The 22,646-nt window shown below is 34.5% G+C and overlaps 2 protein-coding genes across 2 annotated transcripts; one reads left to right on the forward strand and one right to left on the reverse strand.

Annotated features, from left to right (window-relative positions):
* Positions 1-5,368: 5,368 nt before the first annotated feature.
* K441DRAFT_583567 (uncharacterized protein) lies at positions 5,369-5,584 on the reverse strand (the record flags this gene model as incomplete). Its single annotated transcript, XM_067644502.1, has 1 exon — positions 5,369-5,584. A coding segment is annotated over one exon (216 nt), but the record flags the coding sequence as incomplete, so codon positions are not given.
* A 3,908-nt stretch (positions 5,585-9,492) lies between these two features.
* On the forward strand, positions 9,493-11,455 carry K441DRAFT_667430 (uncharacterized protein). The gene is made up of 2 exons (XM_067649833.1): positions 9,493-10,847; positions 10,908-11,455. The coding sequence occupies exons 1-2, from the start codon at positions 9,591-9,593 to the stop codon at positions 10,986-10,988; spliced, it is 1,338 nt and encodes a 445-aa protein (XP_067499072.1). The 5' UTR covers positions 9,493-9,590; the 3' UTR covers positions 10,989-11,455.
* The last annotated feature ends 11,191 nt before the right edge of the window (positions 11,456-22,646 follow it).

The raw sequence follows: 22,646 nt of genomic DNA on the forward strand, positions 1-22,646 counted from the left end.
TTCTTTACCCTAAACTACTACTTTTAGGTTTATGTTAATCTATATATAATCTAATAATACTACTTAGGCTTAATAATATATTGGTTGCCCCTAGTATATCTAGTAAATATAGTAGGATTGGGTTAAATATTACGCGAAGCCTTATATTAAATATAATTAAAAGACTTTATATAGCTAGTATTAACTCTATATTTAGAGATAGTAATTGCTATTCTAAAATGCTAAGTATGTATTATCTTAATATAAATCAGACTAAGTTCTAGCAATTTAAGACTATACTTAAGGATAAGGGTACGATTAAAGGTGCTTATAGCGTCTATAAAAGTATATTTCTAAACTAGCTTAGTTTATAGGTACCAGAAGACCCTAAAGTTAGACCTATCCGTAATAACTTCTATAATTAACTCTGGCTTATCTATAGAGACTAACTTATAGTAATCTATATTAGGGCTACTAAAAATAAATAAACCTAGGCTCGCCGACTATATAACTGACGGGATTGGCTTCTTAGTATACCTATATGGTTCTATATCTAGATAAACCTACTAAATACTATTATCCGTATATATTGGACACCTATTATTTTTTAAAGAGGCTTATTATTGCTTATAAGCTAATACTACTATATAGGGTTGCATTTAGTGTAGTTAGGAGAACGCTAAATATTATCTAATGGAACTAATTGTTGCGCAGGGCTTTACGGCGCGCGTAGTTGCATTATTCTATATAGTAATGCAACGTAAGGGCTACCTTATTGCCTCTGGTAGAGACTTTTTTAAGCAAATAGACCACATTACTAATGCTATTAGTTCTCTTATACCAGATTAATTTTTAAAACTTATTAAAGACGTCCGTCTAGCCGCCTTTATATTAAATATATAGAATAGTAATGGCTCTAATAAGTAACTATATAATGATATTAAATTCCAGATAATATATTGTATGCTTTAGGGAGTTAAGCTATTTCTAAGTATTTAGTATACTATTAAATATGCTAAGGCACTTTATTAACCCTCTTATTGCCTACTTTTTTAGCGCGTCTTAGCTTAACTATAGCCACAAGATATTATTCTATTAATAAAATCTCTCCTTAATAAACACTCCTAAATTATAGTATGTAATACTATCCTCTAGGCTTATTAACTAGCTTAGTAGGGTTACTATATATAAAGCAATCAACCTTAGGCTTAAGTATTTTAATAATAGCTATAAGATTAAGATAAAGTGTTATATGAACTTAACCTATAATATAGATATTATATTTAACCGAGCATATCTATCTAATATTTAGGTTAGGGCGTTACGTAAAAAAGTAGAGGCTATATTTAGCGAGTATATGCCTAGGACTTATATTACTGCTATCATACTACCGGATATGTTTTTATTTATACCCTCTTTACTTTAAATCTAGCTAAACCGCGGAGTGTTAAAGAATTGGCTAGTAAGAAGTTTTTTTAATTCTTATAATATCTTATAAGAAGGTATTAAGGTGCTAGCAGATAAAGTTAATTAGTTTAACTAGTAGTACGTCTGATAATTAGATATATTTAGGGGGTTGAACCCTTCTAATACCCTAGATAGTCTTAATGGATTTACTAATATAGAAGATTATACTAATTAGGTTAGGGAGGGGTTAGATAGAGTTATTAATCTAATAATTAACCTTATAGGAATTGAAGTAGCTAACTAATCTCTAGACTCCTGTAAACTTTTATAAACTCCTATAAACTCCTAAACTAATTAAACACCTATATTTATTAATGCTCTAAACTAGTATACCTATAATAACTCCCTTAGGTTAAATTTACCTAGTCTTTAAACTTCTAGGCTAATTAGATACCTATATTTTTATTTAACTAGGCTAACTAATCTATATATAACCTTTTATACAACCTTTTATATAAACTTTTATATAAACTTTTATATATAAGACAACGACAGAACCCGGCAACTATATTTAACTACTATCTACCTATACTACTTACTGGGCAACTCTGAGGCTTCTATAACGCCTTATAGTTAGGCCCGTATTAAATAGTGCCGTTATTTAGGATTACTCCCTTAAATTAACATAGCTGGATTAAAGCTTGCCTATAAAGGATGCCTTATAGTTTAGCCTATATTAAATAGTATTATTATCTAAGTTTTACCCTTTAGATTAGCGCAGCCGGATTAAAGCTTACCTATAAAAAAAATGCTATAAAAGCCACTACTTTAGCGTACTAGAGTGCCAGAAAGTAACACTAACCCTTTTTTCCCCTTATGATATAATACCACTACTGCTAGGACCTAGTAGTGGACTACTAGACGGCTTATACGCCGCTAAAGACATTAGCCTAGGAGGTAGGGGCAAGGGATCCTTAGGGTTCTTACGCTTTTACTTTAAGAGGCTATACCTACTAGAACGGGCCGCTACTTAGTAGCGAGCGCAGGTATTCCTAGGCCTGCTTACTTATTATATACCCTTTTTAGAGTATACCTAATACTCCTTACCTAAGGCTTAGTAGGTAGTATATTACTTACTACCTACTAACTCTACCCCTAACTCCGTCTCTATTATCCAGCCAATATAGCCCTAGTCTTTCCGCTTATTTAGCCCTATAGCCGCTAACCCCGCCGCCAACTATAACTACTATTTGCCTTAGGTAGTAGGGGCGTACGCGGTAATCGCCTTACCGTAGGGGGCTTAAGCCTATAATAGGCGGGCGGGGTTAGTGTACTAGGCAAGAGCAAACCCGGTAGTAGTAAGGGCTAGCAGCAAAAGGGCCGGTAATAGGGGGAGGGCTAAGGTAGGAGTAAGGGCTAGGGTAGGAGCGAGGGTTAGGGTAGGAGCAGAAGTAGGAGCCGGAGCTAGGGCCGGTAATAGTAATAGTAGTAGTAGTCTATAAATATATATAAGCTAAGTATATACTATATAGTTATTAATACTTACGGCTCCTTTCCTAACTCCCTACCACTAAACCATTTATCCTTATTATCGTCGTTATTGTTATTGTCGGCGGCGGCAGCGCTGGCGGCAGTGCTGCTGTTGCTGTTATTGCTATTACTATTACTGTTACTACTGCTACTACTATTAGAAGGGGAGGGTAGCGGTAAGGGTAAGAGCGAGGGCACCTATTAAAACTAGTTAGTTATATCTTATAGTTAATAGTTAGAGTTCTAATACTAACTACATTTTAATCTAAATTCTGCTAGACCGAAGCTAGCAATAATAAAGAAGGGCCGTAGCTCGTAGTGTTCTTTCTTTATTAAGAAGGATATTAGGGAAATACGTACGTACCTAGAGAGTAGGAGGAGATATTTTAAAAGCTTTAATAGGAGATAGTTAATAGGTGTAAGTGTAAAGAACAGTTTTAAAGTAGTTAAAGATATTATTACACGAAATTAGAAATTTAATTTATATTTACTTAAATTTTCTTAAATTTTCTTAAAATTTTAAACTACTATAAACTCCTGGGCCAATTAAAACAATATACTATCTTCTACGAACTCCTATAAACTCCTATAAACTTCTAGGCTAATTAAATATATTCTATATATTAATATAAAAGTTCTCTATACCCTTTAGAGTCGCTTACCTTATATACCCTCTCTTTAAAATAGGTATAAAGGTTAGTATTTTATTAGTATTTAAATCTTTCTTTATTAACGGCAACCAACATATTAATAGAGTAGTAGGCTCTATACTTTTACGCCTCTGTCTTTATCTTTTTTAACTAGGAGTAGTGATTTTTTATATATCTAATATATTAATAACTGGCTACTAGATATTTAACTAGCTACTATTAGGGCTATACCTAGTAATACTTCTAAAGTGCGAGCTTGTTTAAGCTATTTTATAATACGCTAAATACCTTCTAGTATACTATTAAGTAGGATAAGTAAGGTTAGTAATAGTAATACTAGCATATTAATAACTCCATTAACTTATTCTTCTAGTTATAAGGTTAATGGCGGTATACTAACTCTTACTATATTTAATAACGTATGCTTATTTGCTCTGGCCGTCTTAATTATATATAACTATATAGCCCTTAACACCTCTCGTCTTATAACTTATATGGCAAGAGTATTATTCCTTTTATAAATAGTTACGGCGTAATTAGATACACTAGTATGAGATTCCTAACTATGCTAACCTTATAGCTCCTATAGCTGCTACTATTACTTTCTTATATATTTTATATCCTTTATCTTAGTATATAAATCGTTAACCTCCTTAATAAAGTCCTAATGTCGCTCTACTAACAGTTGCCTAGATTTCTCTCTATAAGGCTATATTTAAAGTAAAGGAGCTTTAGTATAGAGATAATTAAAGGTTGGCATCTCCTAAAAGTCCGGTCCTAGTTTATACGTATAAGTAAGCTTCTAGCGGTATAGGGATGCGCCTATATATATTACTATATAATGCTTCTACCTATATAGTTGCCTATTTATTAATAAGAGTTAGGGTAAGGTAAGCTTACGTACTATTTCTTAGCTAAGTAATTAGTTATAGGATATCTAGAGCCTAAGTAAGAGTTAGAAGTAGTGCTAAATTATAATAACTATAATATTAATCTAGTGGTATGTAGGTAACCTAAACTTATAGTAGTAACTTATCCTCGCTAACGTAAGTTAAAAAGGCCTTTTAATAGTATATACCGTTAATTATTTCCATCTATATAGTTAATAGCCTAGCATAATAAGATATCTCTGCCTTACTCTAAAATCTAATTATTATAGCTTTATTAATAGAAGTAGGAGCTTAGCTTAAAGCTAATATCTAAGAGGAAACACTTTCCGTATTACTTATGTTGCTAGGCGTATAGCCGTTGCCTAGTTAACTATATATTATTACTTAATTAGCTAGTAGTTAATTCTAATATAGCCTATAAGCGGTCTTCTAAGGTGCGTCTAGTTATAGCTATTGCTGTTTAATTTCTGGTCTATTAACACCTTTTATATTAAAGGCCCAATATAGCAAAAATATATAACCTTTACTAGTCTAACCATAGCCCCGTCTATCGCAACTAAAACGCTACTAATAATTTATAAGACTCTTTATAATTAGAAACTTCTAAAGCGCTACCTATTTAATATCTAGGATATTAATACCTATACTAAGAGAGGTTATTACTACTATAATCCTTATAGCCGATAAGAATTTCTTAAACTCTTTATATTAAGTAGTACGATTATGCTTTTAAATATATACAGTATATACCTAGACTATATTAGTAACGCAATAAGCTTTACTATTAGCATTAGTAGTATACTATTTATTAGGTATAAAGGTTAAAGTCTTTATAAGGAGTGCTCTTTAGAAGTATACCACTGCATCCTAAACAGACCGACGACCGTCTATAAAGATAATCATCTTTAGTATTTACTCCAGGCCTGCGGTATCTAAATCTATATATACGTTTAATAAGAAGTATAGTGCGTCCCATAAATCTACCTTGCCTTTACTAAGCGGTAGTACGTAGATTAAGACATTGGGGCGATTTATAGAAGTTTTAATAACCTTAGTTAAGTATATATGGTCACCTATAAAGCGAAAACCGGCGTTACTAAGAACTAGTTGTTCTGCCTCCTTATAAAGTATAGTAAAATAACTAAACTAAATTATATCCTAACGAAGTATTGTCTATAGCTCGCCTAACATTATAAACATTAGTTAGAATAATTCCTATTACTTTACTAGATAATACTTATTAATTATAATAAGTCTAATCCTAGCCTATAGTTCTAAGCTCTTTAATATATCTCGGAAAGACTTTAATAAGGCCTACTTAGGACTAAGAAGTATATGTGTATACATACCATCCTTTACTTTTTTAATTAGGGCCCTATTTAGGTTCCTACTCTTAGCAGTAATAAGGTACGGATTAGAACTATTAAGCTTCCGGATATTATCTAACTATTTATTACTAAGCTTACTTAGTAAAACTAACTAGATAGTAATCCTACCCATTAAGATTAAAAAAGTATATTACTAAAACCAAATATTAGACGTCTTAAGGTGCGTATTTATTTAAAACAAGGGGTTTAAGGGTGGCCTCCTAGGTTTATATGCTAGAGTATTCGTTTAAGATATGCTTTTAGAACGGCCATTTATAATAGAATATTTTCCTTACGCTAAGCTTCCCTAATAATAGATAGCAATTCTTCTAGGTTTATTAAACTAATTGCTGTAATACAACCTAGTTATAGTATTAGGCGTAGACAAACCTCTACCCCGCCCGCCCTAGTCTTCCGCTAACCCTTATACCATTTCTTCCTATAATTATAATTTTGTTTAGGCATCTAATTAGCCTAAAAGTTTATAGGAGTTTATAGGAGTTAAAAATAATATAAATTGGCTATACTCTAATCGGTAATAGGTGGATATAGAAGAGTAATACTAGTAACGCGCCCTAGGGTTCTAGATATAAGCAATTTAACTAGCCTAAGAGTTTGTAAAAGTTTATAGGAGTTTATAAAGGTTATGGGACTTAGCTAGTAATAAAAACAGACGTAATATAGTTGTGGTGTAAATAGTTATAGAAGGAGCGGTTTATAGGTATTATGAAGATTCCTTTTAAAAACGCGGTTAAGGTTTTGCACGATATATCTCGTACCTTTAACTGCGTTATAATTAGCCTTTATATATATAGAATTAAAGATTATTACCTTAAGATTAAAATACATTGAATAAAGCATTAATGACTATTGGTGAGGGCCTTAGTAGAGCCAGTTAAAGTTAAAATACGCGATTTAAAACATTTATTTCGCACTAAAGCAACGCCTATAAGCTCTTAAACGCTTTGTAGAAGATTTTATTAGGTAATAGGGGTACGTAGGGGGCTAAAATTAGTGCGCTGTTCTAATTAGTCTAGGAATTAGTAGGAGTTCGGGCGCTATTCTAATTAGCTTAAGAGTTTGCAAGCGTATTAGATGGTCTATATATTATCCTATATTACGGAACAAATCTTTTATAAAGTGTCTAATTTATAAGATAATATATAGGGGATATACTTAGCAGAGGCACGTATAGAGGCTATTGGGAATATAGCGGGGACCTAATGTAGAGCTTTGCGCAAAGCCTTGTATAGAGCTTTATACAGAGCTTCCTGCAAAGCCTCTATATATAGAGCCTCCTACAGAGCCTCTATATGTAGAGTTTCCTATAAAGCCTTATACAGAGCCTTATATAAAGCTTTATATAGAACTTCGTGTAGAGCTTTGTATAGAGCTTTATATAGAGCTTTATATAGAGCTTTATATAGAGCTTTATACAGAGCTTTATAGTAGATTATAGTAACTAAAGTTATTAGTATAATATAGTTATAGCATTGGAATTAATTAATTTTAGTATATTATTACAGCTAAAAATTAGGGTCTGCTTAACTTGTTTAAGTCGCGATTTTAATAATTTGCGGTAATTTGTAGTGATTTGCTATAAATATACAGACGGGGTAGGTAGGTGTATAAGTAGCCTATATATTTGTAGCAAATTGCTATAAGTTGCCGTAAATCGCAGGTTTCGTAGACCCTAATTTTCGGCTACTTAAAAAAAAAATCCTAATAAACCTATACTAAAGTAGAGTAAAGGGAATTTTAAAGGATTAAAAAATAAGCCAATACCTATAATAAGAACTGCGGTATATATATAGGGTAAAGCCTAATTTATTAATATCTTATATAAGATATACCCCAATATAACCTAGCTATACTAGCGGCTTATAGGTAAGGCTATGGCGTACGCTAATAATAAAGCTTAATTTAAAAAGCACCCTTCCTAGACCTAGTCCGCTACTCCATACTAGCTTAATAGATCATTTATATTAAAAAAAAGGGCTATTTAACTAAGGTCTTTTACTACCTACTAGTAAACCGCCAGTAGTAATCTATACTAATAACTTATATACTATTCTATATATATACTATATAAATAAAATATAAGGCTAAAGTATAGGTTAGTGGCAGATTTAACGGGTATATAGCCTTACTATCTATAAATCTAGCTATATATAAGTAATTTATAACCTATCTATAAATTATATATGGCGCTACGCCGGTATAGCGTAGGGCTAAAGTATAGTTAGGTATAAATAGTTTCTAAAGTAGTAGTAACTAATTTATTAAGGGTAATCGAGTTCTAGGGATCTGAGCTTACTTTTTAGTATATAGCCGGCCAATTCGTTAGTTTAGAAGGAAGGACTTTATATTTATAGAATCTATAATAGATACGAAATATTATTAAGTCTTTAAATATAGAATCTGTTCTAATTTAATAGATAGCTTAATAAATATTAAGTTTAGTAAAGACCTTTACTTAACTTAAACCTATAAAAGTTTTATTAATTAAAGGAAAAAAGTAATAATTCTTTTAAATAATAGTGTTTAGCTTTTAGTAGTTAATAGAAAAATAAACGCTACTATTAGCCTTTTTTGTAAAAGGATAAGAAAAGTAAAAGGAGCTTAAATCGGCTTAATAAACTCTTTATTAAGATTATTAATTAAATATTACTTTAAGCTTATCTCTAGTTTACTTATTCAGGAGGCTATAGTTTTAAAAGTTATTAAGTTTTAATTAAATCTTATAATTATATATCTAGTAAAGAGGTAACTAATCTAAAGCCGCTTTTAAGAATACGTTTAACTAGCTCTTTATTAGTTTCTTTAGCTAGTCTTTTTTCTCTCTTAATAATTATCTAGTTATTTTTATATAAGCTAGTTATAAAGACCTTACTATTCTTTTAATATATATTATAGTAATATCTACTATAAGGAGGTCGCGTAACTTTAGGGGGTTACTTAGCTTTAGGGGTTCTAGGGTATTAGCGTTGTCGTTCCTTCCCTTAACTCCTATTATATATTCTAAAGGCTAGGATACTTGCTATGACAACGGGTACAAACTTAGCCTTATACATCGTAAAAGGCATAGGTGGTATAGCAAACTCGAACACCTAAGGATTCTCCGCAAAATGCTAACAAGATAAAGCGAACTGCTCCTTAACTTTGTGTTTTTAGATTGATAGGAGTTAGTTTATAGCAACGGGTACATTATCCCTCTGAAACTAGATATGAAAATAATAACCAAATATCTCTCTACAAGCCTTTTAAATACAACTAAGGTATCTCTAACTTTCTTATTGACAGAACCATGCTATGTAAGACAGTATGTCCCCACCGGAAAGCTCAACCGCATAGTTCAGCACTGCCGGTTCTTCTCACTCCGAGCCAGGATAAGAATTGAGTAGGCAGCACTCCATTAGATGCATGAATTCAGACTGGAAGTCATAAGTGGAGGAAAATGCAAAACAAAAAACTTCCATAATTTGCATAGCATGTGGACTTTTGTTCAAGTAATACACAGAACTCTATCTTTGAGGTGAACTGGTGCGGGTACCACATGCAAGGAACCATTCCAAACTCGGAAGGTTTAGCGATGTTGAAGCACGTGCTTCGCCTTCGCCTCCCATTGCGTGCTCCACTTTCCACCCTCAATCGCAGCGTTGGGGAGCAGCAAAAGCAATAACCACCATGTATATAACTCTCACAGCGAGCCCCATCAATGTCGTCTAGAGACGGACATGCATACTCTTTGCCCAATTACTGTGGCCATGACCCCTGCTGGTTTACTCCCCTCCCTACTCGCTGCCGTCCAAGCCAGCTTGTCGGTGCTGCTGGTCATATTCTATGGAATTCTTACAGCCCGATTCAAGCTCTTGGAAACTTCTTCCGCAAAGTCCATATCCAAAGTGTGCGTTAAGGTGTTTCTACCTGCGCTATTGCTTACCAAGATCGGTTCGGAGTTACACTCTGGATCCGCACATCGTTATCTAATCATCCTCATATGGGCTTTTCTCTGCCATATCGTTTCGTTCTTAGTCGGAATAGCCGCACACTTGGTGCTTAAATTCCCCGACTGGATCACAGCAGCGATAATGTTCAACAACACGACCAGCTACCCGCTTCTGCTCATTCAATCTTTAGACGAAACTGGTATTCTCAGTCACCTCGTTGTGACGGATGAATCGACGAGAGACGCCATCGAGCGCGCAAAATCCTACTTCCTTGTCTTTGCTACAGTTTCAAGCTGCCTCACTTTTGCAGTAGGCCCACGGTTAATTGACACTGAGCACGCGCCAGATCCGCCGGACGACAAAGATGGATTGGAAGATGATAATGAAGTTGAGGATGGGAATACTCCAACGGACGGTGCCAATGAAGAGACTTCTTTAATTCCACCGCGCACTCGCATGGCATCAGTAGTATCCGTATCCTTTTTCCCATCACGACCGCGCGAGAATTCAGTCGTCTATGATCGCCGTCCCTCCTTCGTCGATAAGCGGCGCTGGTTGGACTTTCATCCCCGAACCCGCTGGTGGCTCCTATTTTTGAATGACTTCCTAAATGCACCTCTAATAGGAGCTGTCTTAGGGGCTATTATTGGTCTCATACCTGTGCTCCACCGCGCCTTCTTCAACGATACATCCGATGGCGGCTGGTTTAGCGCCTGGCTAACAGTATCTCTTGAAAATGTAGGCCAGCTTTTCGTCCCACTTCCACTGATCGTCGCTGGTGTTTCTCTATACACTTCCAGGGCCAGCGCAATGCACGCGTCTACCCATACTGCAAGCACGCCATGGCTGACCACTATATTTGTCCTCATGGTGCGATTCGTGGTATGGCCAATTGTGTCTATTGCGGTTATCTACACGTTAGCGAATAGGACAGACATACTGAGTGACGACCCAATGTTGTGGTTTACGATGATGCTGATGCCGACTGGACCGCCAGCTATGAAACTTATTACGATGGTGCAGGTCAGTGATGCGGACGAAGAAGAAGAGCATAAGATCGCTAAACTTTTAACGGTACATTAGCCTCACAACCCGTAAGGAGGTTGGAGCTAGATTGTACTAACAGTAGTCTAGATATCGTACATGATTTCTCCTATACTTGCTTTCACAGTCGTAGGAAGTCTGCGCGCAAGCCAGGCTGTACTTGGGGCTTAAAATTTACATGTGCGAGGCTCTGTTTTAAAGCCTAAAATCTTATGTTTCTCACGTATCACTCTTGGTTAAAAAAAAATCATACATTCACTGAATGAATACATCAGACTTCAGGAGCATCTATACTTCTCCCTGGCGACACATATAGTTCTGAATATTAATATGCTGTATACTCTCCTATTTTTCGGCGTGGGTCATTTGTAAGCTGAACTGCAGACTTTTTCTTTAATATTCATACCAAAGCAACTACTCGTTACCCATTTTGGCGATATTGGGTATTACGCTGGCAGCTCAAGGGGAGGAGATGAATTTGATTGACTATTTTGCCTCAAATGTAGAGGAATATCTCCATTTTTTCTGATAATTATTGTATAGCTGCTATTTTTGGAGAGGAGGGCATAGGCTGTGCTTATCAAATAGGCTGCTGTTATACGGCGGTGCTCTGAGGGTTTAAATTGATCAAATAATCTCTGCATCTATATTCTTAGTTGCGAGTCTTAAATAGAGTTACAGCAGTTGGGTCTGAATGCAGCCAACAGCGGCTAGAATTGCGTTACAGAACAACCTGGGCAGGGATGCATATAATCAATGAAACCATAATCGCCCCCTAGATTACGATTCTGCAAAATCGCTGGTATTGATTTTGATTGATTGTATTGATTAAACCTGTCAAGACTTCACGTGAGGAGCACGCGGTGTTAAGAAACCATTCTTGTAGTGCTAAGCGGTAGTTAACTAATCTATCTAAGGGCCTGGCTATTAAATTATTTTATTATACATCGGCAAAATATTGTCCCCTATCAATGGCCTCAATAGTCGGTGGTTGACGCAATTGGCGCGCAGTTGAGGGCATTTGGCAACTCGACGCAATTGACGGTTTCGTTAATTTACCTTTTTACTTATAAAAGTATTAAAGTCTTTTAAGGTATATTATCGTATAGTATAATACAACTTCCCTAAGTAAACTTTTTATAAAAATATTTTTTATATAAATATTTTTTAGTAGTGTTACTAGGGGGCTTATTAGAGCTTAAGCGAAAAGAAGTAAAAATAAGAAAATTAAAAAATCTATTAAGTTGCGTGTTAGGTTGCGTGTTAAATACGCTAATTGCGTAGGCTGCGCGTAGGCTGTGTGCCAAAAACGTTAAATGCGTCAACTACGTTAACTACGTTAACGACAGCTATTTGGCAGCCAATTGGCCGAGTTAGCAGTATCTGATTTTGACTTGACGGGTAGTTTAAATTTCAGCCTGCTAGTATTTTCCCAATGTACCAAGATTACACTATATATATTTGGGGATTTATGTAAAAGAACTATATCCTCCTCTACTAAGCTTAGCTTTCCCCTAAAAGCCAATTATAAATTAATATATTAAGTAATAGAGTTATCTTGCTTATATATATTATTCTATATAGCTATACTTAATATCTTACTAGTTACTTACTTACCTTTTATAGTTTATTTAGTAGCTAAGTAGTATAAAGGTTATTACCTTATATAATAATACTAAATATAGTATTCTAAAATAACTTTAAACTTCTTCTAATTTTTTATTTAATTTTTTTTAACTTATATCTATTATATTATACTATATATAACACTACATTTATTTATTCTGTTGATATCTAATACGGTCCCTATTTAGGTTTATATAGACTACTACTATAATATAGGTGTTAGAAACACAGGGTAACTCACCAATAACGACTACTTAAGTAGGGTTACAGTAATATTGGTTGATTCTTATTAATAGAAATAAGGAAAGGGGTAAGGAACTTAAGGTTCCTCACCACGCTAGGGCCACGTTAACACGTAACGGCAATATGCTTCATGCGACGGCAACTTGCCTTATTCTTAACACTAGCAACTCTTCTTTTTATGGTTGCCATATATATATACAAACAGACAGTATATAACAATACCAAACAATATGCAATAAAACTAGATAATATGCAATAAAACCAGACGATATACAACAATACGGCAGTTGGTAGAATTTAGTAAATAACGCGAAGACGGGTAGGCCATTAAGACGCTAGTAGTAAGCGAGCTAATAGCAATTTTCTATACCGGGTATAGAAAATCCTAATTAGTTAGCAGAAGTCTATACCACTACCTAAATTAATTAGGCGTGGCGCTCTTAGCAAGGATCTAACTAATTAAACAACTTTAACCGGCGGTTAAAGTTCCATAAAATCTTAACTTCTCTAAATTTCCCTCTTAACCTAACCTTTAACTTATATATATAGAGTATTTATATTAATAAACATCTCTAGTGCCTTATTTAGGTTTACCTTTATTATCGCATTTACTAGGTTATCTTAGCCATTAATCCATTAGATTTTAAAAAGTTCTTAACGCTTATAGGACTACTAAAGTGCCATAATATTAATTATAAGACGCTTCTCCTTTATAGTACTAAGCTTAACTAAACACTTATAGAGGGAATATAAGTCGGTATATACGATTATAGGGATAGTAGGAAGTTTAAGCCGGTCTATAATTATCTTAAGGGTAGTTCCAATTATAATTGCTATATTAACTCCGTTGACCATTTTATATATCTTTAACACTAGAACGCTTTAAGTAACGCGCTTACTTTTAGTTAAGCTCCAATAAATAAGGTTACCGTAGATTATAAAGTTATTCTCTCCGGTAAATTCATTTATAATAATAATCTTATATCCTAGCTAGGAGCTAAAATCTTTATTATTTATAAACGATCTATTAACGAATACGAAGAGCTTAGCGGTAGGAAGGTTAATAGGCACGTAAAGTAATCCCCTGTTAAGATAGTTTATTTGCTAAAAAAGACGCTTATTTAGGGCAAGAACGTTATCCTTAGTTAATTCCTAGTATTAAGCAGTAACAGAGAGATTAAAGGAAGCCTTAGGTTAATAGATAAAAGCTACATAAGCTCTATAAGCGCGTTACTCTATATATCCTTACTTTAGAGAATTAATATTAATAACGTTAATATTTTTACCTTAACCCTTCTAGCGTAGAGCAATAGAGCCCTTATTTAGGGAGAGGATATATTTATTAAAGAGTAATAGTATTACTAAGTTAAGTCTTTCCTTTAGCTTTACTATAAGGTTTGCCTTTACTAGCTTATCTTCTTTAAGAGCTAAGAATTAGTTGTCTTCTAAGATAATTATATCATCTGTTTATATGCTAATAATTCCAAATAGAGTTCCTATAGTTATAATAAGGAAGCAGGGATCAAATATAGAAGTAGTTATTAAAAGCTTTTTCTTATAGTGCTTGCTATAGGTAGCCTACTAATAAGTTCCTACCTCTGCGATTCTATATAATGGCTTAAGTACAACCATAATTATATCCTCAGGATATTAGTGGCGAATTTGCTCTAAAAGGTATACTAGTATTAAGCACTAAAGGCGCGTCTCTAATTAGGTATAGGCCTAAGTAATATCTTATAGGTAAACCACCATCCTATTCTTCATTAAGGAGGGAGCTAGCATAATAATAACTTATTAACTAGCTTGTTAAATTATAGGGGATTATATAAGGATTACTTCCTTACTATTATTATTATAACCTTAAATAACTAGCCTTAACTTCTTAAATGGGGTATTAGTAGCTTTACCTTTAATCTTATTAACCATTCTTAACTTAAATATACGGACTCTATCAAACTTAGTAGGGTCATATTTCTTAAATTTAAAGACTCCTCTTATAATAAGACCGTTAATCTCCTGCTTATTAGATGCTTAGAAAGGAGCTCCTAAAGTTATAATACGGCCTTTCTTTTAGAGCTATTTTACAAGTTTAAAGTTAGCCTTCTCTTTAGCTATTATAAAGGCCATTAATAGTTTATCTCTATTCTTAATAGCGGTAATAAATTGCTCTTCAAAATTAATAAGATATTAGCAATTTTATAATCCCTTTAGGCGACCTCTACCGCGTCGTAGTTGCGGTATATTTACTACAATTATATTAGAATTGCCTTCGCCTTCTAAAGCACGTTAATTATAATTCTCCTCTAGGGTATTCTCTAGGGTATCCTATAAAGGCTTAGAGCTATTATCCCTATAGTAGGGCTTAATAACGGTTAAGCAGAATTAAGTAGGTCTATAGGGTATCTAAAGAGTATAAGTTTAACTATTAATTATAATAAGTTTATATGGGCCTAACTATCCTCCCTTTTCACGCCATACGCGTACCTCTAATTAAAGTGGCAGATTAAGCGTAGTTAAGGTATTTAGGCCATTTCTTATTTCTAGTGCGTTGTTAACCTAGCGCGTAGCATAGAGACGTTATACCTCCTTTATTGCCTTATAAATAGCCTTAGCTTATTACGCAATAGAGGGAGATAGTAGAGAATTATTAGTCATTTAAGGGTAGGCGCTAAAGACTAGTAACGTAGGTATAAGCCCATCTGGGCCAGCGGTATCATTAATAGCCTTAACAGCCATCTATAGGATAAGCTCTTTACTAGCACCCTCTAGTTCTAAAGAAATAATCTTATATATACGGCGTAATGGTATATAATATCGTTCTACTTTTCTAATACTATTATATGCCTTAACGAGGACTTCCTTAACCTTAATTATTATTGCCTTTACCTATTATTAAAACTCTATAGATAAGAAGTTCTTTCCTATATTATAAACGATTTAATTAGGGGGTCCTAGGTAGACATTAATCCAGTATAATTAAAGAGTATCCTATATGTTCCTAGCTAATATATCTTTTAAAAAGCGTATGGCTTAGAAGGAGGTTAAGAAGTTAACAACTTAGAGTACTGGCTTGCCGCTAAGATATATAATATCCATAATAATGTAGAAGTTAAAGTTATAGTTGTCTTTAAGAGTAAACTTAAATCGGCTAGGGGACTTCTAGTTTATTTAGCAGTAGTAGCAGTACTTTATAAGATATTTAATTACCTTAACCTTAACTTTATAACCTACTCGCTAAAGGACCCTAAGTAATTAATAAACAGATAGGTGGCCAAAACAACGGTATAGTTAACGTAACTCTAACTCGGTTAGGTGGCTTTAAGTAATACTCCTTTCTAGCTATTAAAGGAGCAACTAAGGGTAACCCTACTTGCGTACAACGGGCACCCAATTATCTCCCTAAATAAGCATATTCTTAAGGTTATTAAGCTTAACACCCAATTTATCTATATCTTAGATATAGAATAGGAATAGGGTGTTTATGGGGATAATATAGAAAGTAATATATCCTAACGGGGTTTGGACCTTAATTATGCTAAGAGAGATTACAGTACCCTTACCAAAGCGAATTGTATATTAGCCTGCTGTTAATTAGTTAATTTAAACAGAGCTATTAAGCTGCTAAAGAGCTTGAACTTAAGGCTCTCCTACTATAGATACTCCTACGGCTCTAGTATCTGGCATAATGCTATAGAAAACATTTACTAAGTATCTGTCGTTAAAGGAAAACGCGAAACTTTTCTTTAGCTTATTAAAGATATCTAACTTTATAATAGAATAGAGCGTAGATTAGTTATTAAGGATAGCAACGGTTTATATGCCATTTACCTCACTATACTTAGTAAAGTATTAGTCAGGAGAGTAGTTCTTAATTTCCATATTTATAAGGAGCTATTCAGCCTTATTAACCTTACCCTTAAGATCTTCTTTGCCTTTATATTAAACCAGGAAGTTTTAAAAGTAGGCTATAATAACCTCTTAATTTCCAACGTTTTATATACTCTAGCGAAACCTATTATATACCTCCTTTTGTCTATTAAGAGGGTGTCTAGTTAACTAGTAATTTGGCTTCTTATAAATATAGTACTTCTTCTAATAATTGCTCCGAAGTAAACCTCTACAAGGACCTCTATAATTGCCTTATAGTTAACATTAATCGTACCCTTTACTATATCCCCTACCACGTCCACTATATATTTAATCAGTCCAGTTATAATCGTATTAGTTAGCCAGGTCAATTAAGATAGGTTAAAGTTAGGCATTAAATTACTATACTTCTTAAGAGCATAAAGTGGTGCCAATAGAGGATCTTAATTAAGTATATACTCCTTCATAAGTACTTATAGGGTTAAAGAGAGCAAAATTGCATTTTTTAATACCTCAGCATACGCTAATAACTTAATCACGTAGGCTAAGGTCCTCTTAATATAATTTAAATAAACTACGCTAAATTATCTAAAGTTAATTAAAGAGCTTTTAAAGACAATTAAGCCAAGAGACACCTAGGTTCATAGCAATAATTCTTAAAAAGGTAGTCTCTCTCTACTCCAACATATATTGCTGCTTATTCTCTTCTATTTTAAAGTGGCATCTTATCTTATATATTATTCGGTTAAAATTATATCCTTTTCCTGCCAAATAATTATAATAGAAGGTACTGGCGCGGCCCTTAAGTATAACAGAATAGGCGTTATAATATTAGTTAGGTTCTAGTCTAACCTTCTAGCAACAGTTATAGAAGATACGCAGCTTCGAATTAAGGATATTATATAGTTCCCCGCTAAACTTCTTCTCCTAGTCCGCATAGAGCTTTATAAGCTCTATAAGCATTTTTAAGGTGCCTCTAAGTAGTATTAGACCACGTTAAAATTGCATTAGAGATTAAGGTAGGGATTGCTTTATAGGCTGCAGTAGAGATATAGGGCTCGGTAGAACACGGCGTGGTACCTAATCTTCCTATAATAGAGTTCAAAGGTTATTAAATCGCGAAGCAAGGGGATCTTGCGTTTACTCTTAAGGGGTAGTAGTTAACGTTGCTGGTTAAATTAGTAGATCCTAGGGAGCTAAAGATAGAGGTAGAAGCAATAAATGCGGAACGTAAGAACTTGTGCCTAGAGTAATAGAATTAGAGCGCGTCTCTATTAGCGTATTATTTAGATTTTATTATAAGTTAAGCTTCCTCTTAGTATATAGTTAGTGCTTAACCTCTTATAGAGTCCATTCGTGCTCTTCTTTTACGTTAATAACTTACTTCTAGATATTGTCTTTAATAGCACCCCCATCTATAGGGATAAATACTCTATTCTCCTAAAGGAAGTTACAGAAGTCTTATATAACGTCCTTCTTCGCGAGAGCCTATATTTCCTTTATCCATCTAATAAAGTCCTCCTTTATATAACATTATAGCTTAATATTGTTATATTCGCTATCTATATAGTATACTATACAGTATACTAAGAATCCATTTAGGTCCTATTCCTTAGCGTTTACAGGGTTAATGTCTATATCTTACGTCTCCGGGTTAATGCTTTTCTTATACTTCTTTAGGTAGGTTAACGCTATAGTAGGTATAGAATTAACGGGGTGTCATACGTCGAAGGTAGGTAGGGTTTTTTTTTTTTTTTTTAGCTTTGTAGAATCTCGTAGGTTTACTATTAAAAGGTAGGCAATTAAGATATTATCGACGTATTTCGGACGTTAACTTTAGGACCGTAGGTTTAGTAACACTTTTAACCTAAAGTACTTAACCAAATCTTTGTATGCGTAGTTGTTTAACACGTTTTAGACGTTAATTTTAGGACTATAGGTTTAGTAATACTTCTAACCTAAAGTACTTAACCAAATTTTTGTAAATGTAGTTATTCTATATAATAAACGCAACTTAGTATCTCCTAGTACTTAATAATACTTCTATTACTAGTTTTCCGCAAGTTTAAGGTAGCATAGTATTGCCGGGATCCATTCCATATAAGCGCATATGGCACCCCTATATAAGACTATCTCTTCTATTCGAAAACCTAGCTGCTCTATAGTTAACTATATATTTAACCACTAATTAGTATTAGTGTCGGTATACTCGCTTTATTAACGTGCACAAATATCACTTATAGTGGTACGTATGCGGTGTTAAAGTTAGTAGTTAATTGATATCTAGAAATAGGGGTTTGCTCTAAGGTTAGATTAGCTAGTCTTGCTTTGTGGTCTTGTAACCATGTTATATAACTAACATTCCGACACTAGAGTAACTCTAAGAAGAAGGCTAATCTATACTCTAAAGCCAAGTCTATTTCTAGACTATTTGTAGCATATACATAATAGCTAAAGATCTAATTAATACGCAATAGTTTCCACGCTCCTCTTATAGGTCCGTAATTATACAACTAGTATTACGGCTTATACTAATACCTCTAAATAGAAGCTTATAGAATGCTGTATTACGGGGACACTAAGCTAAGGAAAAGAAGGAGAAGGATTATTAGGGGTAACAGGTTAACATATCGCGAGGGCCGCCAAGGCGCTAGTAGTAAGCAAGCCAATAGCGATTTTCTATCCTGGGGATGGAAAATCCTAATTAGCTAGTTAAATTTAGGGTCCGCAGAATATGGCGGGTGGCGTGCCCTAGCACTGTTACAACCTGAAAACCACCTTCTATTGCTCCTTACGCTCCACCTAACCTACAGCCTATATATCGACCTAGTTTATATTAATAAGTCGCTATAGGGCAACGCAAGGCTTCCCCTTAGTCATCGCGTCCGCAGGGTTAGCTTTACTATTGATCCATTTAACCTCCGTAATCTGCCGACGTTTATAAGCTTATCGCAGGCACATTACATTAATTATTAATCGCTTCTTTTATATAGTTCCAAGTCGTATAAAACAGTTATATAGCAACTTAGAATCGGTGCAAAGTATAAGCGGGAGGTTAATCTATAGGACCTTATCTACCATAGACTTGATAGCGACGGCGATATTAAAGCCATAAGCTATTTTATAGAGTTTAGAAGCCAGAACGCTTCTAGTAACTCTTTTACACTTAATTAAGCTCTAATNGANAANNTTNGCCTTCTTAGTTANNTTAGCTAGTNTAATAATGTAGCTAATTTNTNAAGANAGGTCCTTATTNTTNGTAAAGGAAGNNTCTATAAAGACTAAGAGCTATAGGGTCTTAGCCTCTAATTTAATAAACTTAAGACCTCTGTATAAGTTTTAAATCTACCAACTTAGGCGCTTATTTAACTCCTTTACGTCTACCTCTTTAGGATTAGTTACCTAGGTAGCAAAGGATAAGTTAAATAAAGCCTCTGGTTAACAGATTAAGGCAATATAGGCTCCTCTAGCGCGTTAAGTGATATACTAGTCCTTTAGCGTAAGTAGGCCGCGCGTAATTTCTTTAGAGCTAATGCTATCTACTAGCGTAGTATTAACCACACTAAGGTTCTTACACTAGCGCTTTTGCGTTAGCGTAATACTCTTGTCTTATGCCAATTAAATAAGTCCTCTATTAAACTTAACTAGTATATTAGTGGTCAGTTGCTCTCGCTCCTTAGCCATAAATTTAGCCTTATATAGTTCGCTTTATTTAGCCTTTATAAAGGTGTTATCTATAAGGAACAGCGTATTATTAGTCTGTAAGCTAACGATTTTAAAAGGTTTATTGCTGTAAAGCAAGTAAGGGTTGTATATAGACTGGTCCATTCGCAGCTAATTAATATAGTATAAATAGTAGGTCTTAAACCAGTAGTTTCCAGCTTTAGGCACTTTATAAAGTAGCTTTACAACCTTTAGAATAGAGTCCTTATTAATTCCCAATTGTTTATTTAGCTCGTGTGGTGGTTATACGTAAAACTCGCGGTTTAGGTTCGTAGTAGACTGGATATAGGCTTATAAGATGTCTCGGAGGTAGAGTTATATCTACGGTAGCGTAGCAGCGATACAGAGAATCAGCCGCTGGCTAACTCGTTAAATTGTTAGTGACTGAGTAAGAACTAGCTCTTTCTCTAAATCGTTATAGGCCTATATAACAAGTCGTGATTTCTTAAAGGCTTTATTAGTTCCTTTATTCTTAATCTTGTTAACAAACCGTGAATTAAAGAGTTTAACCCCCTTTAGTATATCGTGTAGCTTAATAATCTTAAAGACGCCTTTCTTAAGTAGGCCTATAACCTCCTTTTGCTATAAAGCGCTAAACTAGGTATTGCCATCGTTCTGTAAGTAAATAGTAGTGTTAGCTATATCTGCGGTATTGTTATCCTGCAAGTAAATAGCGATGTTGGCTATGTCTGCAATATCACCTATAAGGGCATCTATGTCTATTGTAGCGTCCGTAATAGCCGTGTCTGCGACGGCCGTAAGCAATAGGTATTTATGGGGGCGACCTCTGCCTCGCTTTGGCGGTAGCTATAGTTTAGCTAGTGTAGGTACTAGTTCAGCTAATTTAATAGACTCTTGTAGTTTAACTAAGTTTTATAGGTCTAGTAGATAAGGTTTTACGACTATAGAGCGGAAGGTTGTAGGCCTATTTAGTAGCTTTACGGTATAGGTCTTACCGTTAACGGTAAGTAGCATATATAGCCCGTCCCAATAACCGCTTTGGCTAGTATTGCCTTCTCTCTAGACTAAGATAGGCGAACTAGGTGGGAGGCCGTGAATAGCGTTAGTTCGTTATCTATTTCGCGTATTAAGAGCGTTAGCGATCTATTATTTAGCTTAAAGCTTCTAGATTTCCACCATTGCTTTCTTAATAGCCGCAGCTCGCTGTGCGACTGAAGGTAATGGTGCGTCCGATTTAACCATTTAGGGGTAGGCTCTAAAGACTAGGAGTGTAGGGACTAGGCCTTCTAAGCTAGCCGTGTTATTAATAGCTTTAAAAGCCATTTATAGGGCCATCTCCTTACTGATTTCAGGGATTTCAGATATAATAATTTGGTAGGCTCGTCGTAGCGGACTATAGTAGCGCTCTACCATTCTAATGGAATTGTGTAATTTAACTAGAACTAACTTTATAGTTACTCCTATAGTAGTAGCGTAGTGCTTAAACTCCTTACTAATAAAGTTCTTCTTAGCGTCTATGGTGATTAAGTCTAGTAGTCCTAAATAGCTATCGATCTAGTATATTTATAGAACGTCCTAAGTATACTTGGCGCTAATATCTTGTAGCTATCTACCAGTTTAAAATTAAGTTACTTCGTTAACTACGTGTAGTAGGGGGGAGCCGCTAATATATATAATGTTAACGATAATATTATAGTTAAAATTAACGTCGTCTTGTAAGGTAAAGCGAAATCTACTTAGAGATCTGCTAAACTTCTAGCAGTAGTAGTAGAGTCTGGTTAGCTCTTTAATGGCGGATCTATTAGTATTATAGCCGTAGCCAGTCTTATTAAGAAGCTTTTGCAGTCTATTAACTGATAGGTGACCAAATTAACGGTGTAGACGTTGTAGCTCTACGTTAGTTAAGTAGTAAGGGTTCGCGTTAAAGGACTTAACTAGATAAGACTGTAAAGAGAAGCTCTATATGAGAAACGGGTGGCCAAATCGTCTAACTACTAGCACCTTTTTAGTGTAAGTAATAATGACGTCCTTTAGGTTATCGTATTTAATATAGAGTCTATTTATATCTGCTAAGTAAAGTAGGAAAGAAGTATCTACTTTAACGATATGGAATTATACCTTGCCTATAGGGCTGTTAACGTCTATAGTTCCGATAGACGTAGAGGCTCTAATCCCAAATTGGATAGTTACTTGGCCCTTAGTTAACGTGTTAAGACTTATAGACTTGTCTACGGCCTATAGGGCTTAGAATTGGCCGTAGCCAGCTATAGACTTACGCGAAGCACCTATATCGATTATAATTCCTATAAAGACCGTCGAGGTGTATTGTAACGCTATGGTTATAGTCGTATTACAGGCGAATGGGTTAGTCTCTGTGTAAGGTTTCGTGGTAGACTCCGTAGTAAGTTT

This window comes from Cenococcum geophilum (genome assembly GCF_001692895.1).
Source record: "Cenococcum geophilum 1.58 unplaced genomic scaffold K441scaffold_55, whole genome shotgun sequence".
Lineage (NCBI taxonomy): Eukaryota > Fungi > Ascomycota > Dothideomycetes > Gloniales > Gloniaceae > Cenococcum > Cenococcum geophilum.

Excerpts from the sequence above, each read along its gene's own strand:
- K441DRAFT_667430 (XM_067649833.1), top strand. The coding sequence starts at position 9,591 with ATGACCCCTGCTGGTTTACTCCCCTCCCTACTCGCTGCCGTCCAAGCC. Across the intron at positions 10,848-10,907 it reads AGATCGCTAAACTTTTAACG|ATATCGTACATGATTTCTCC; the intron begins GTACATTAGCCT and ends ACAGTAGTCTAG.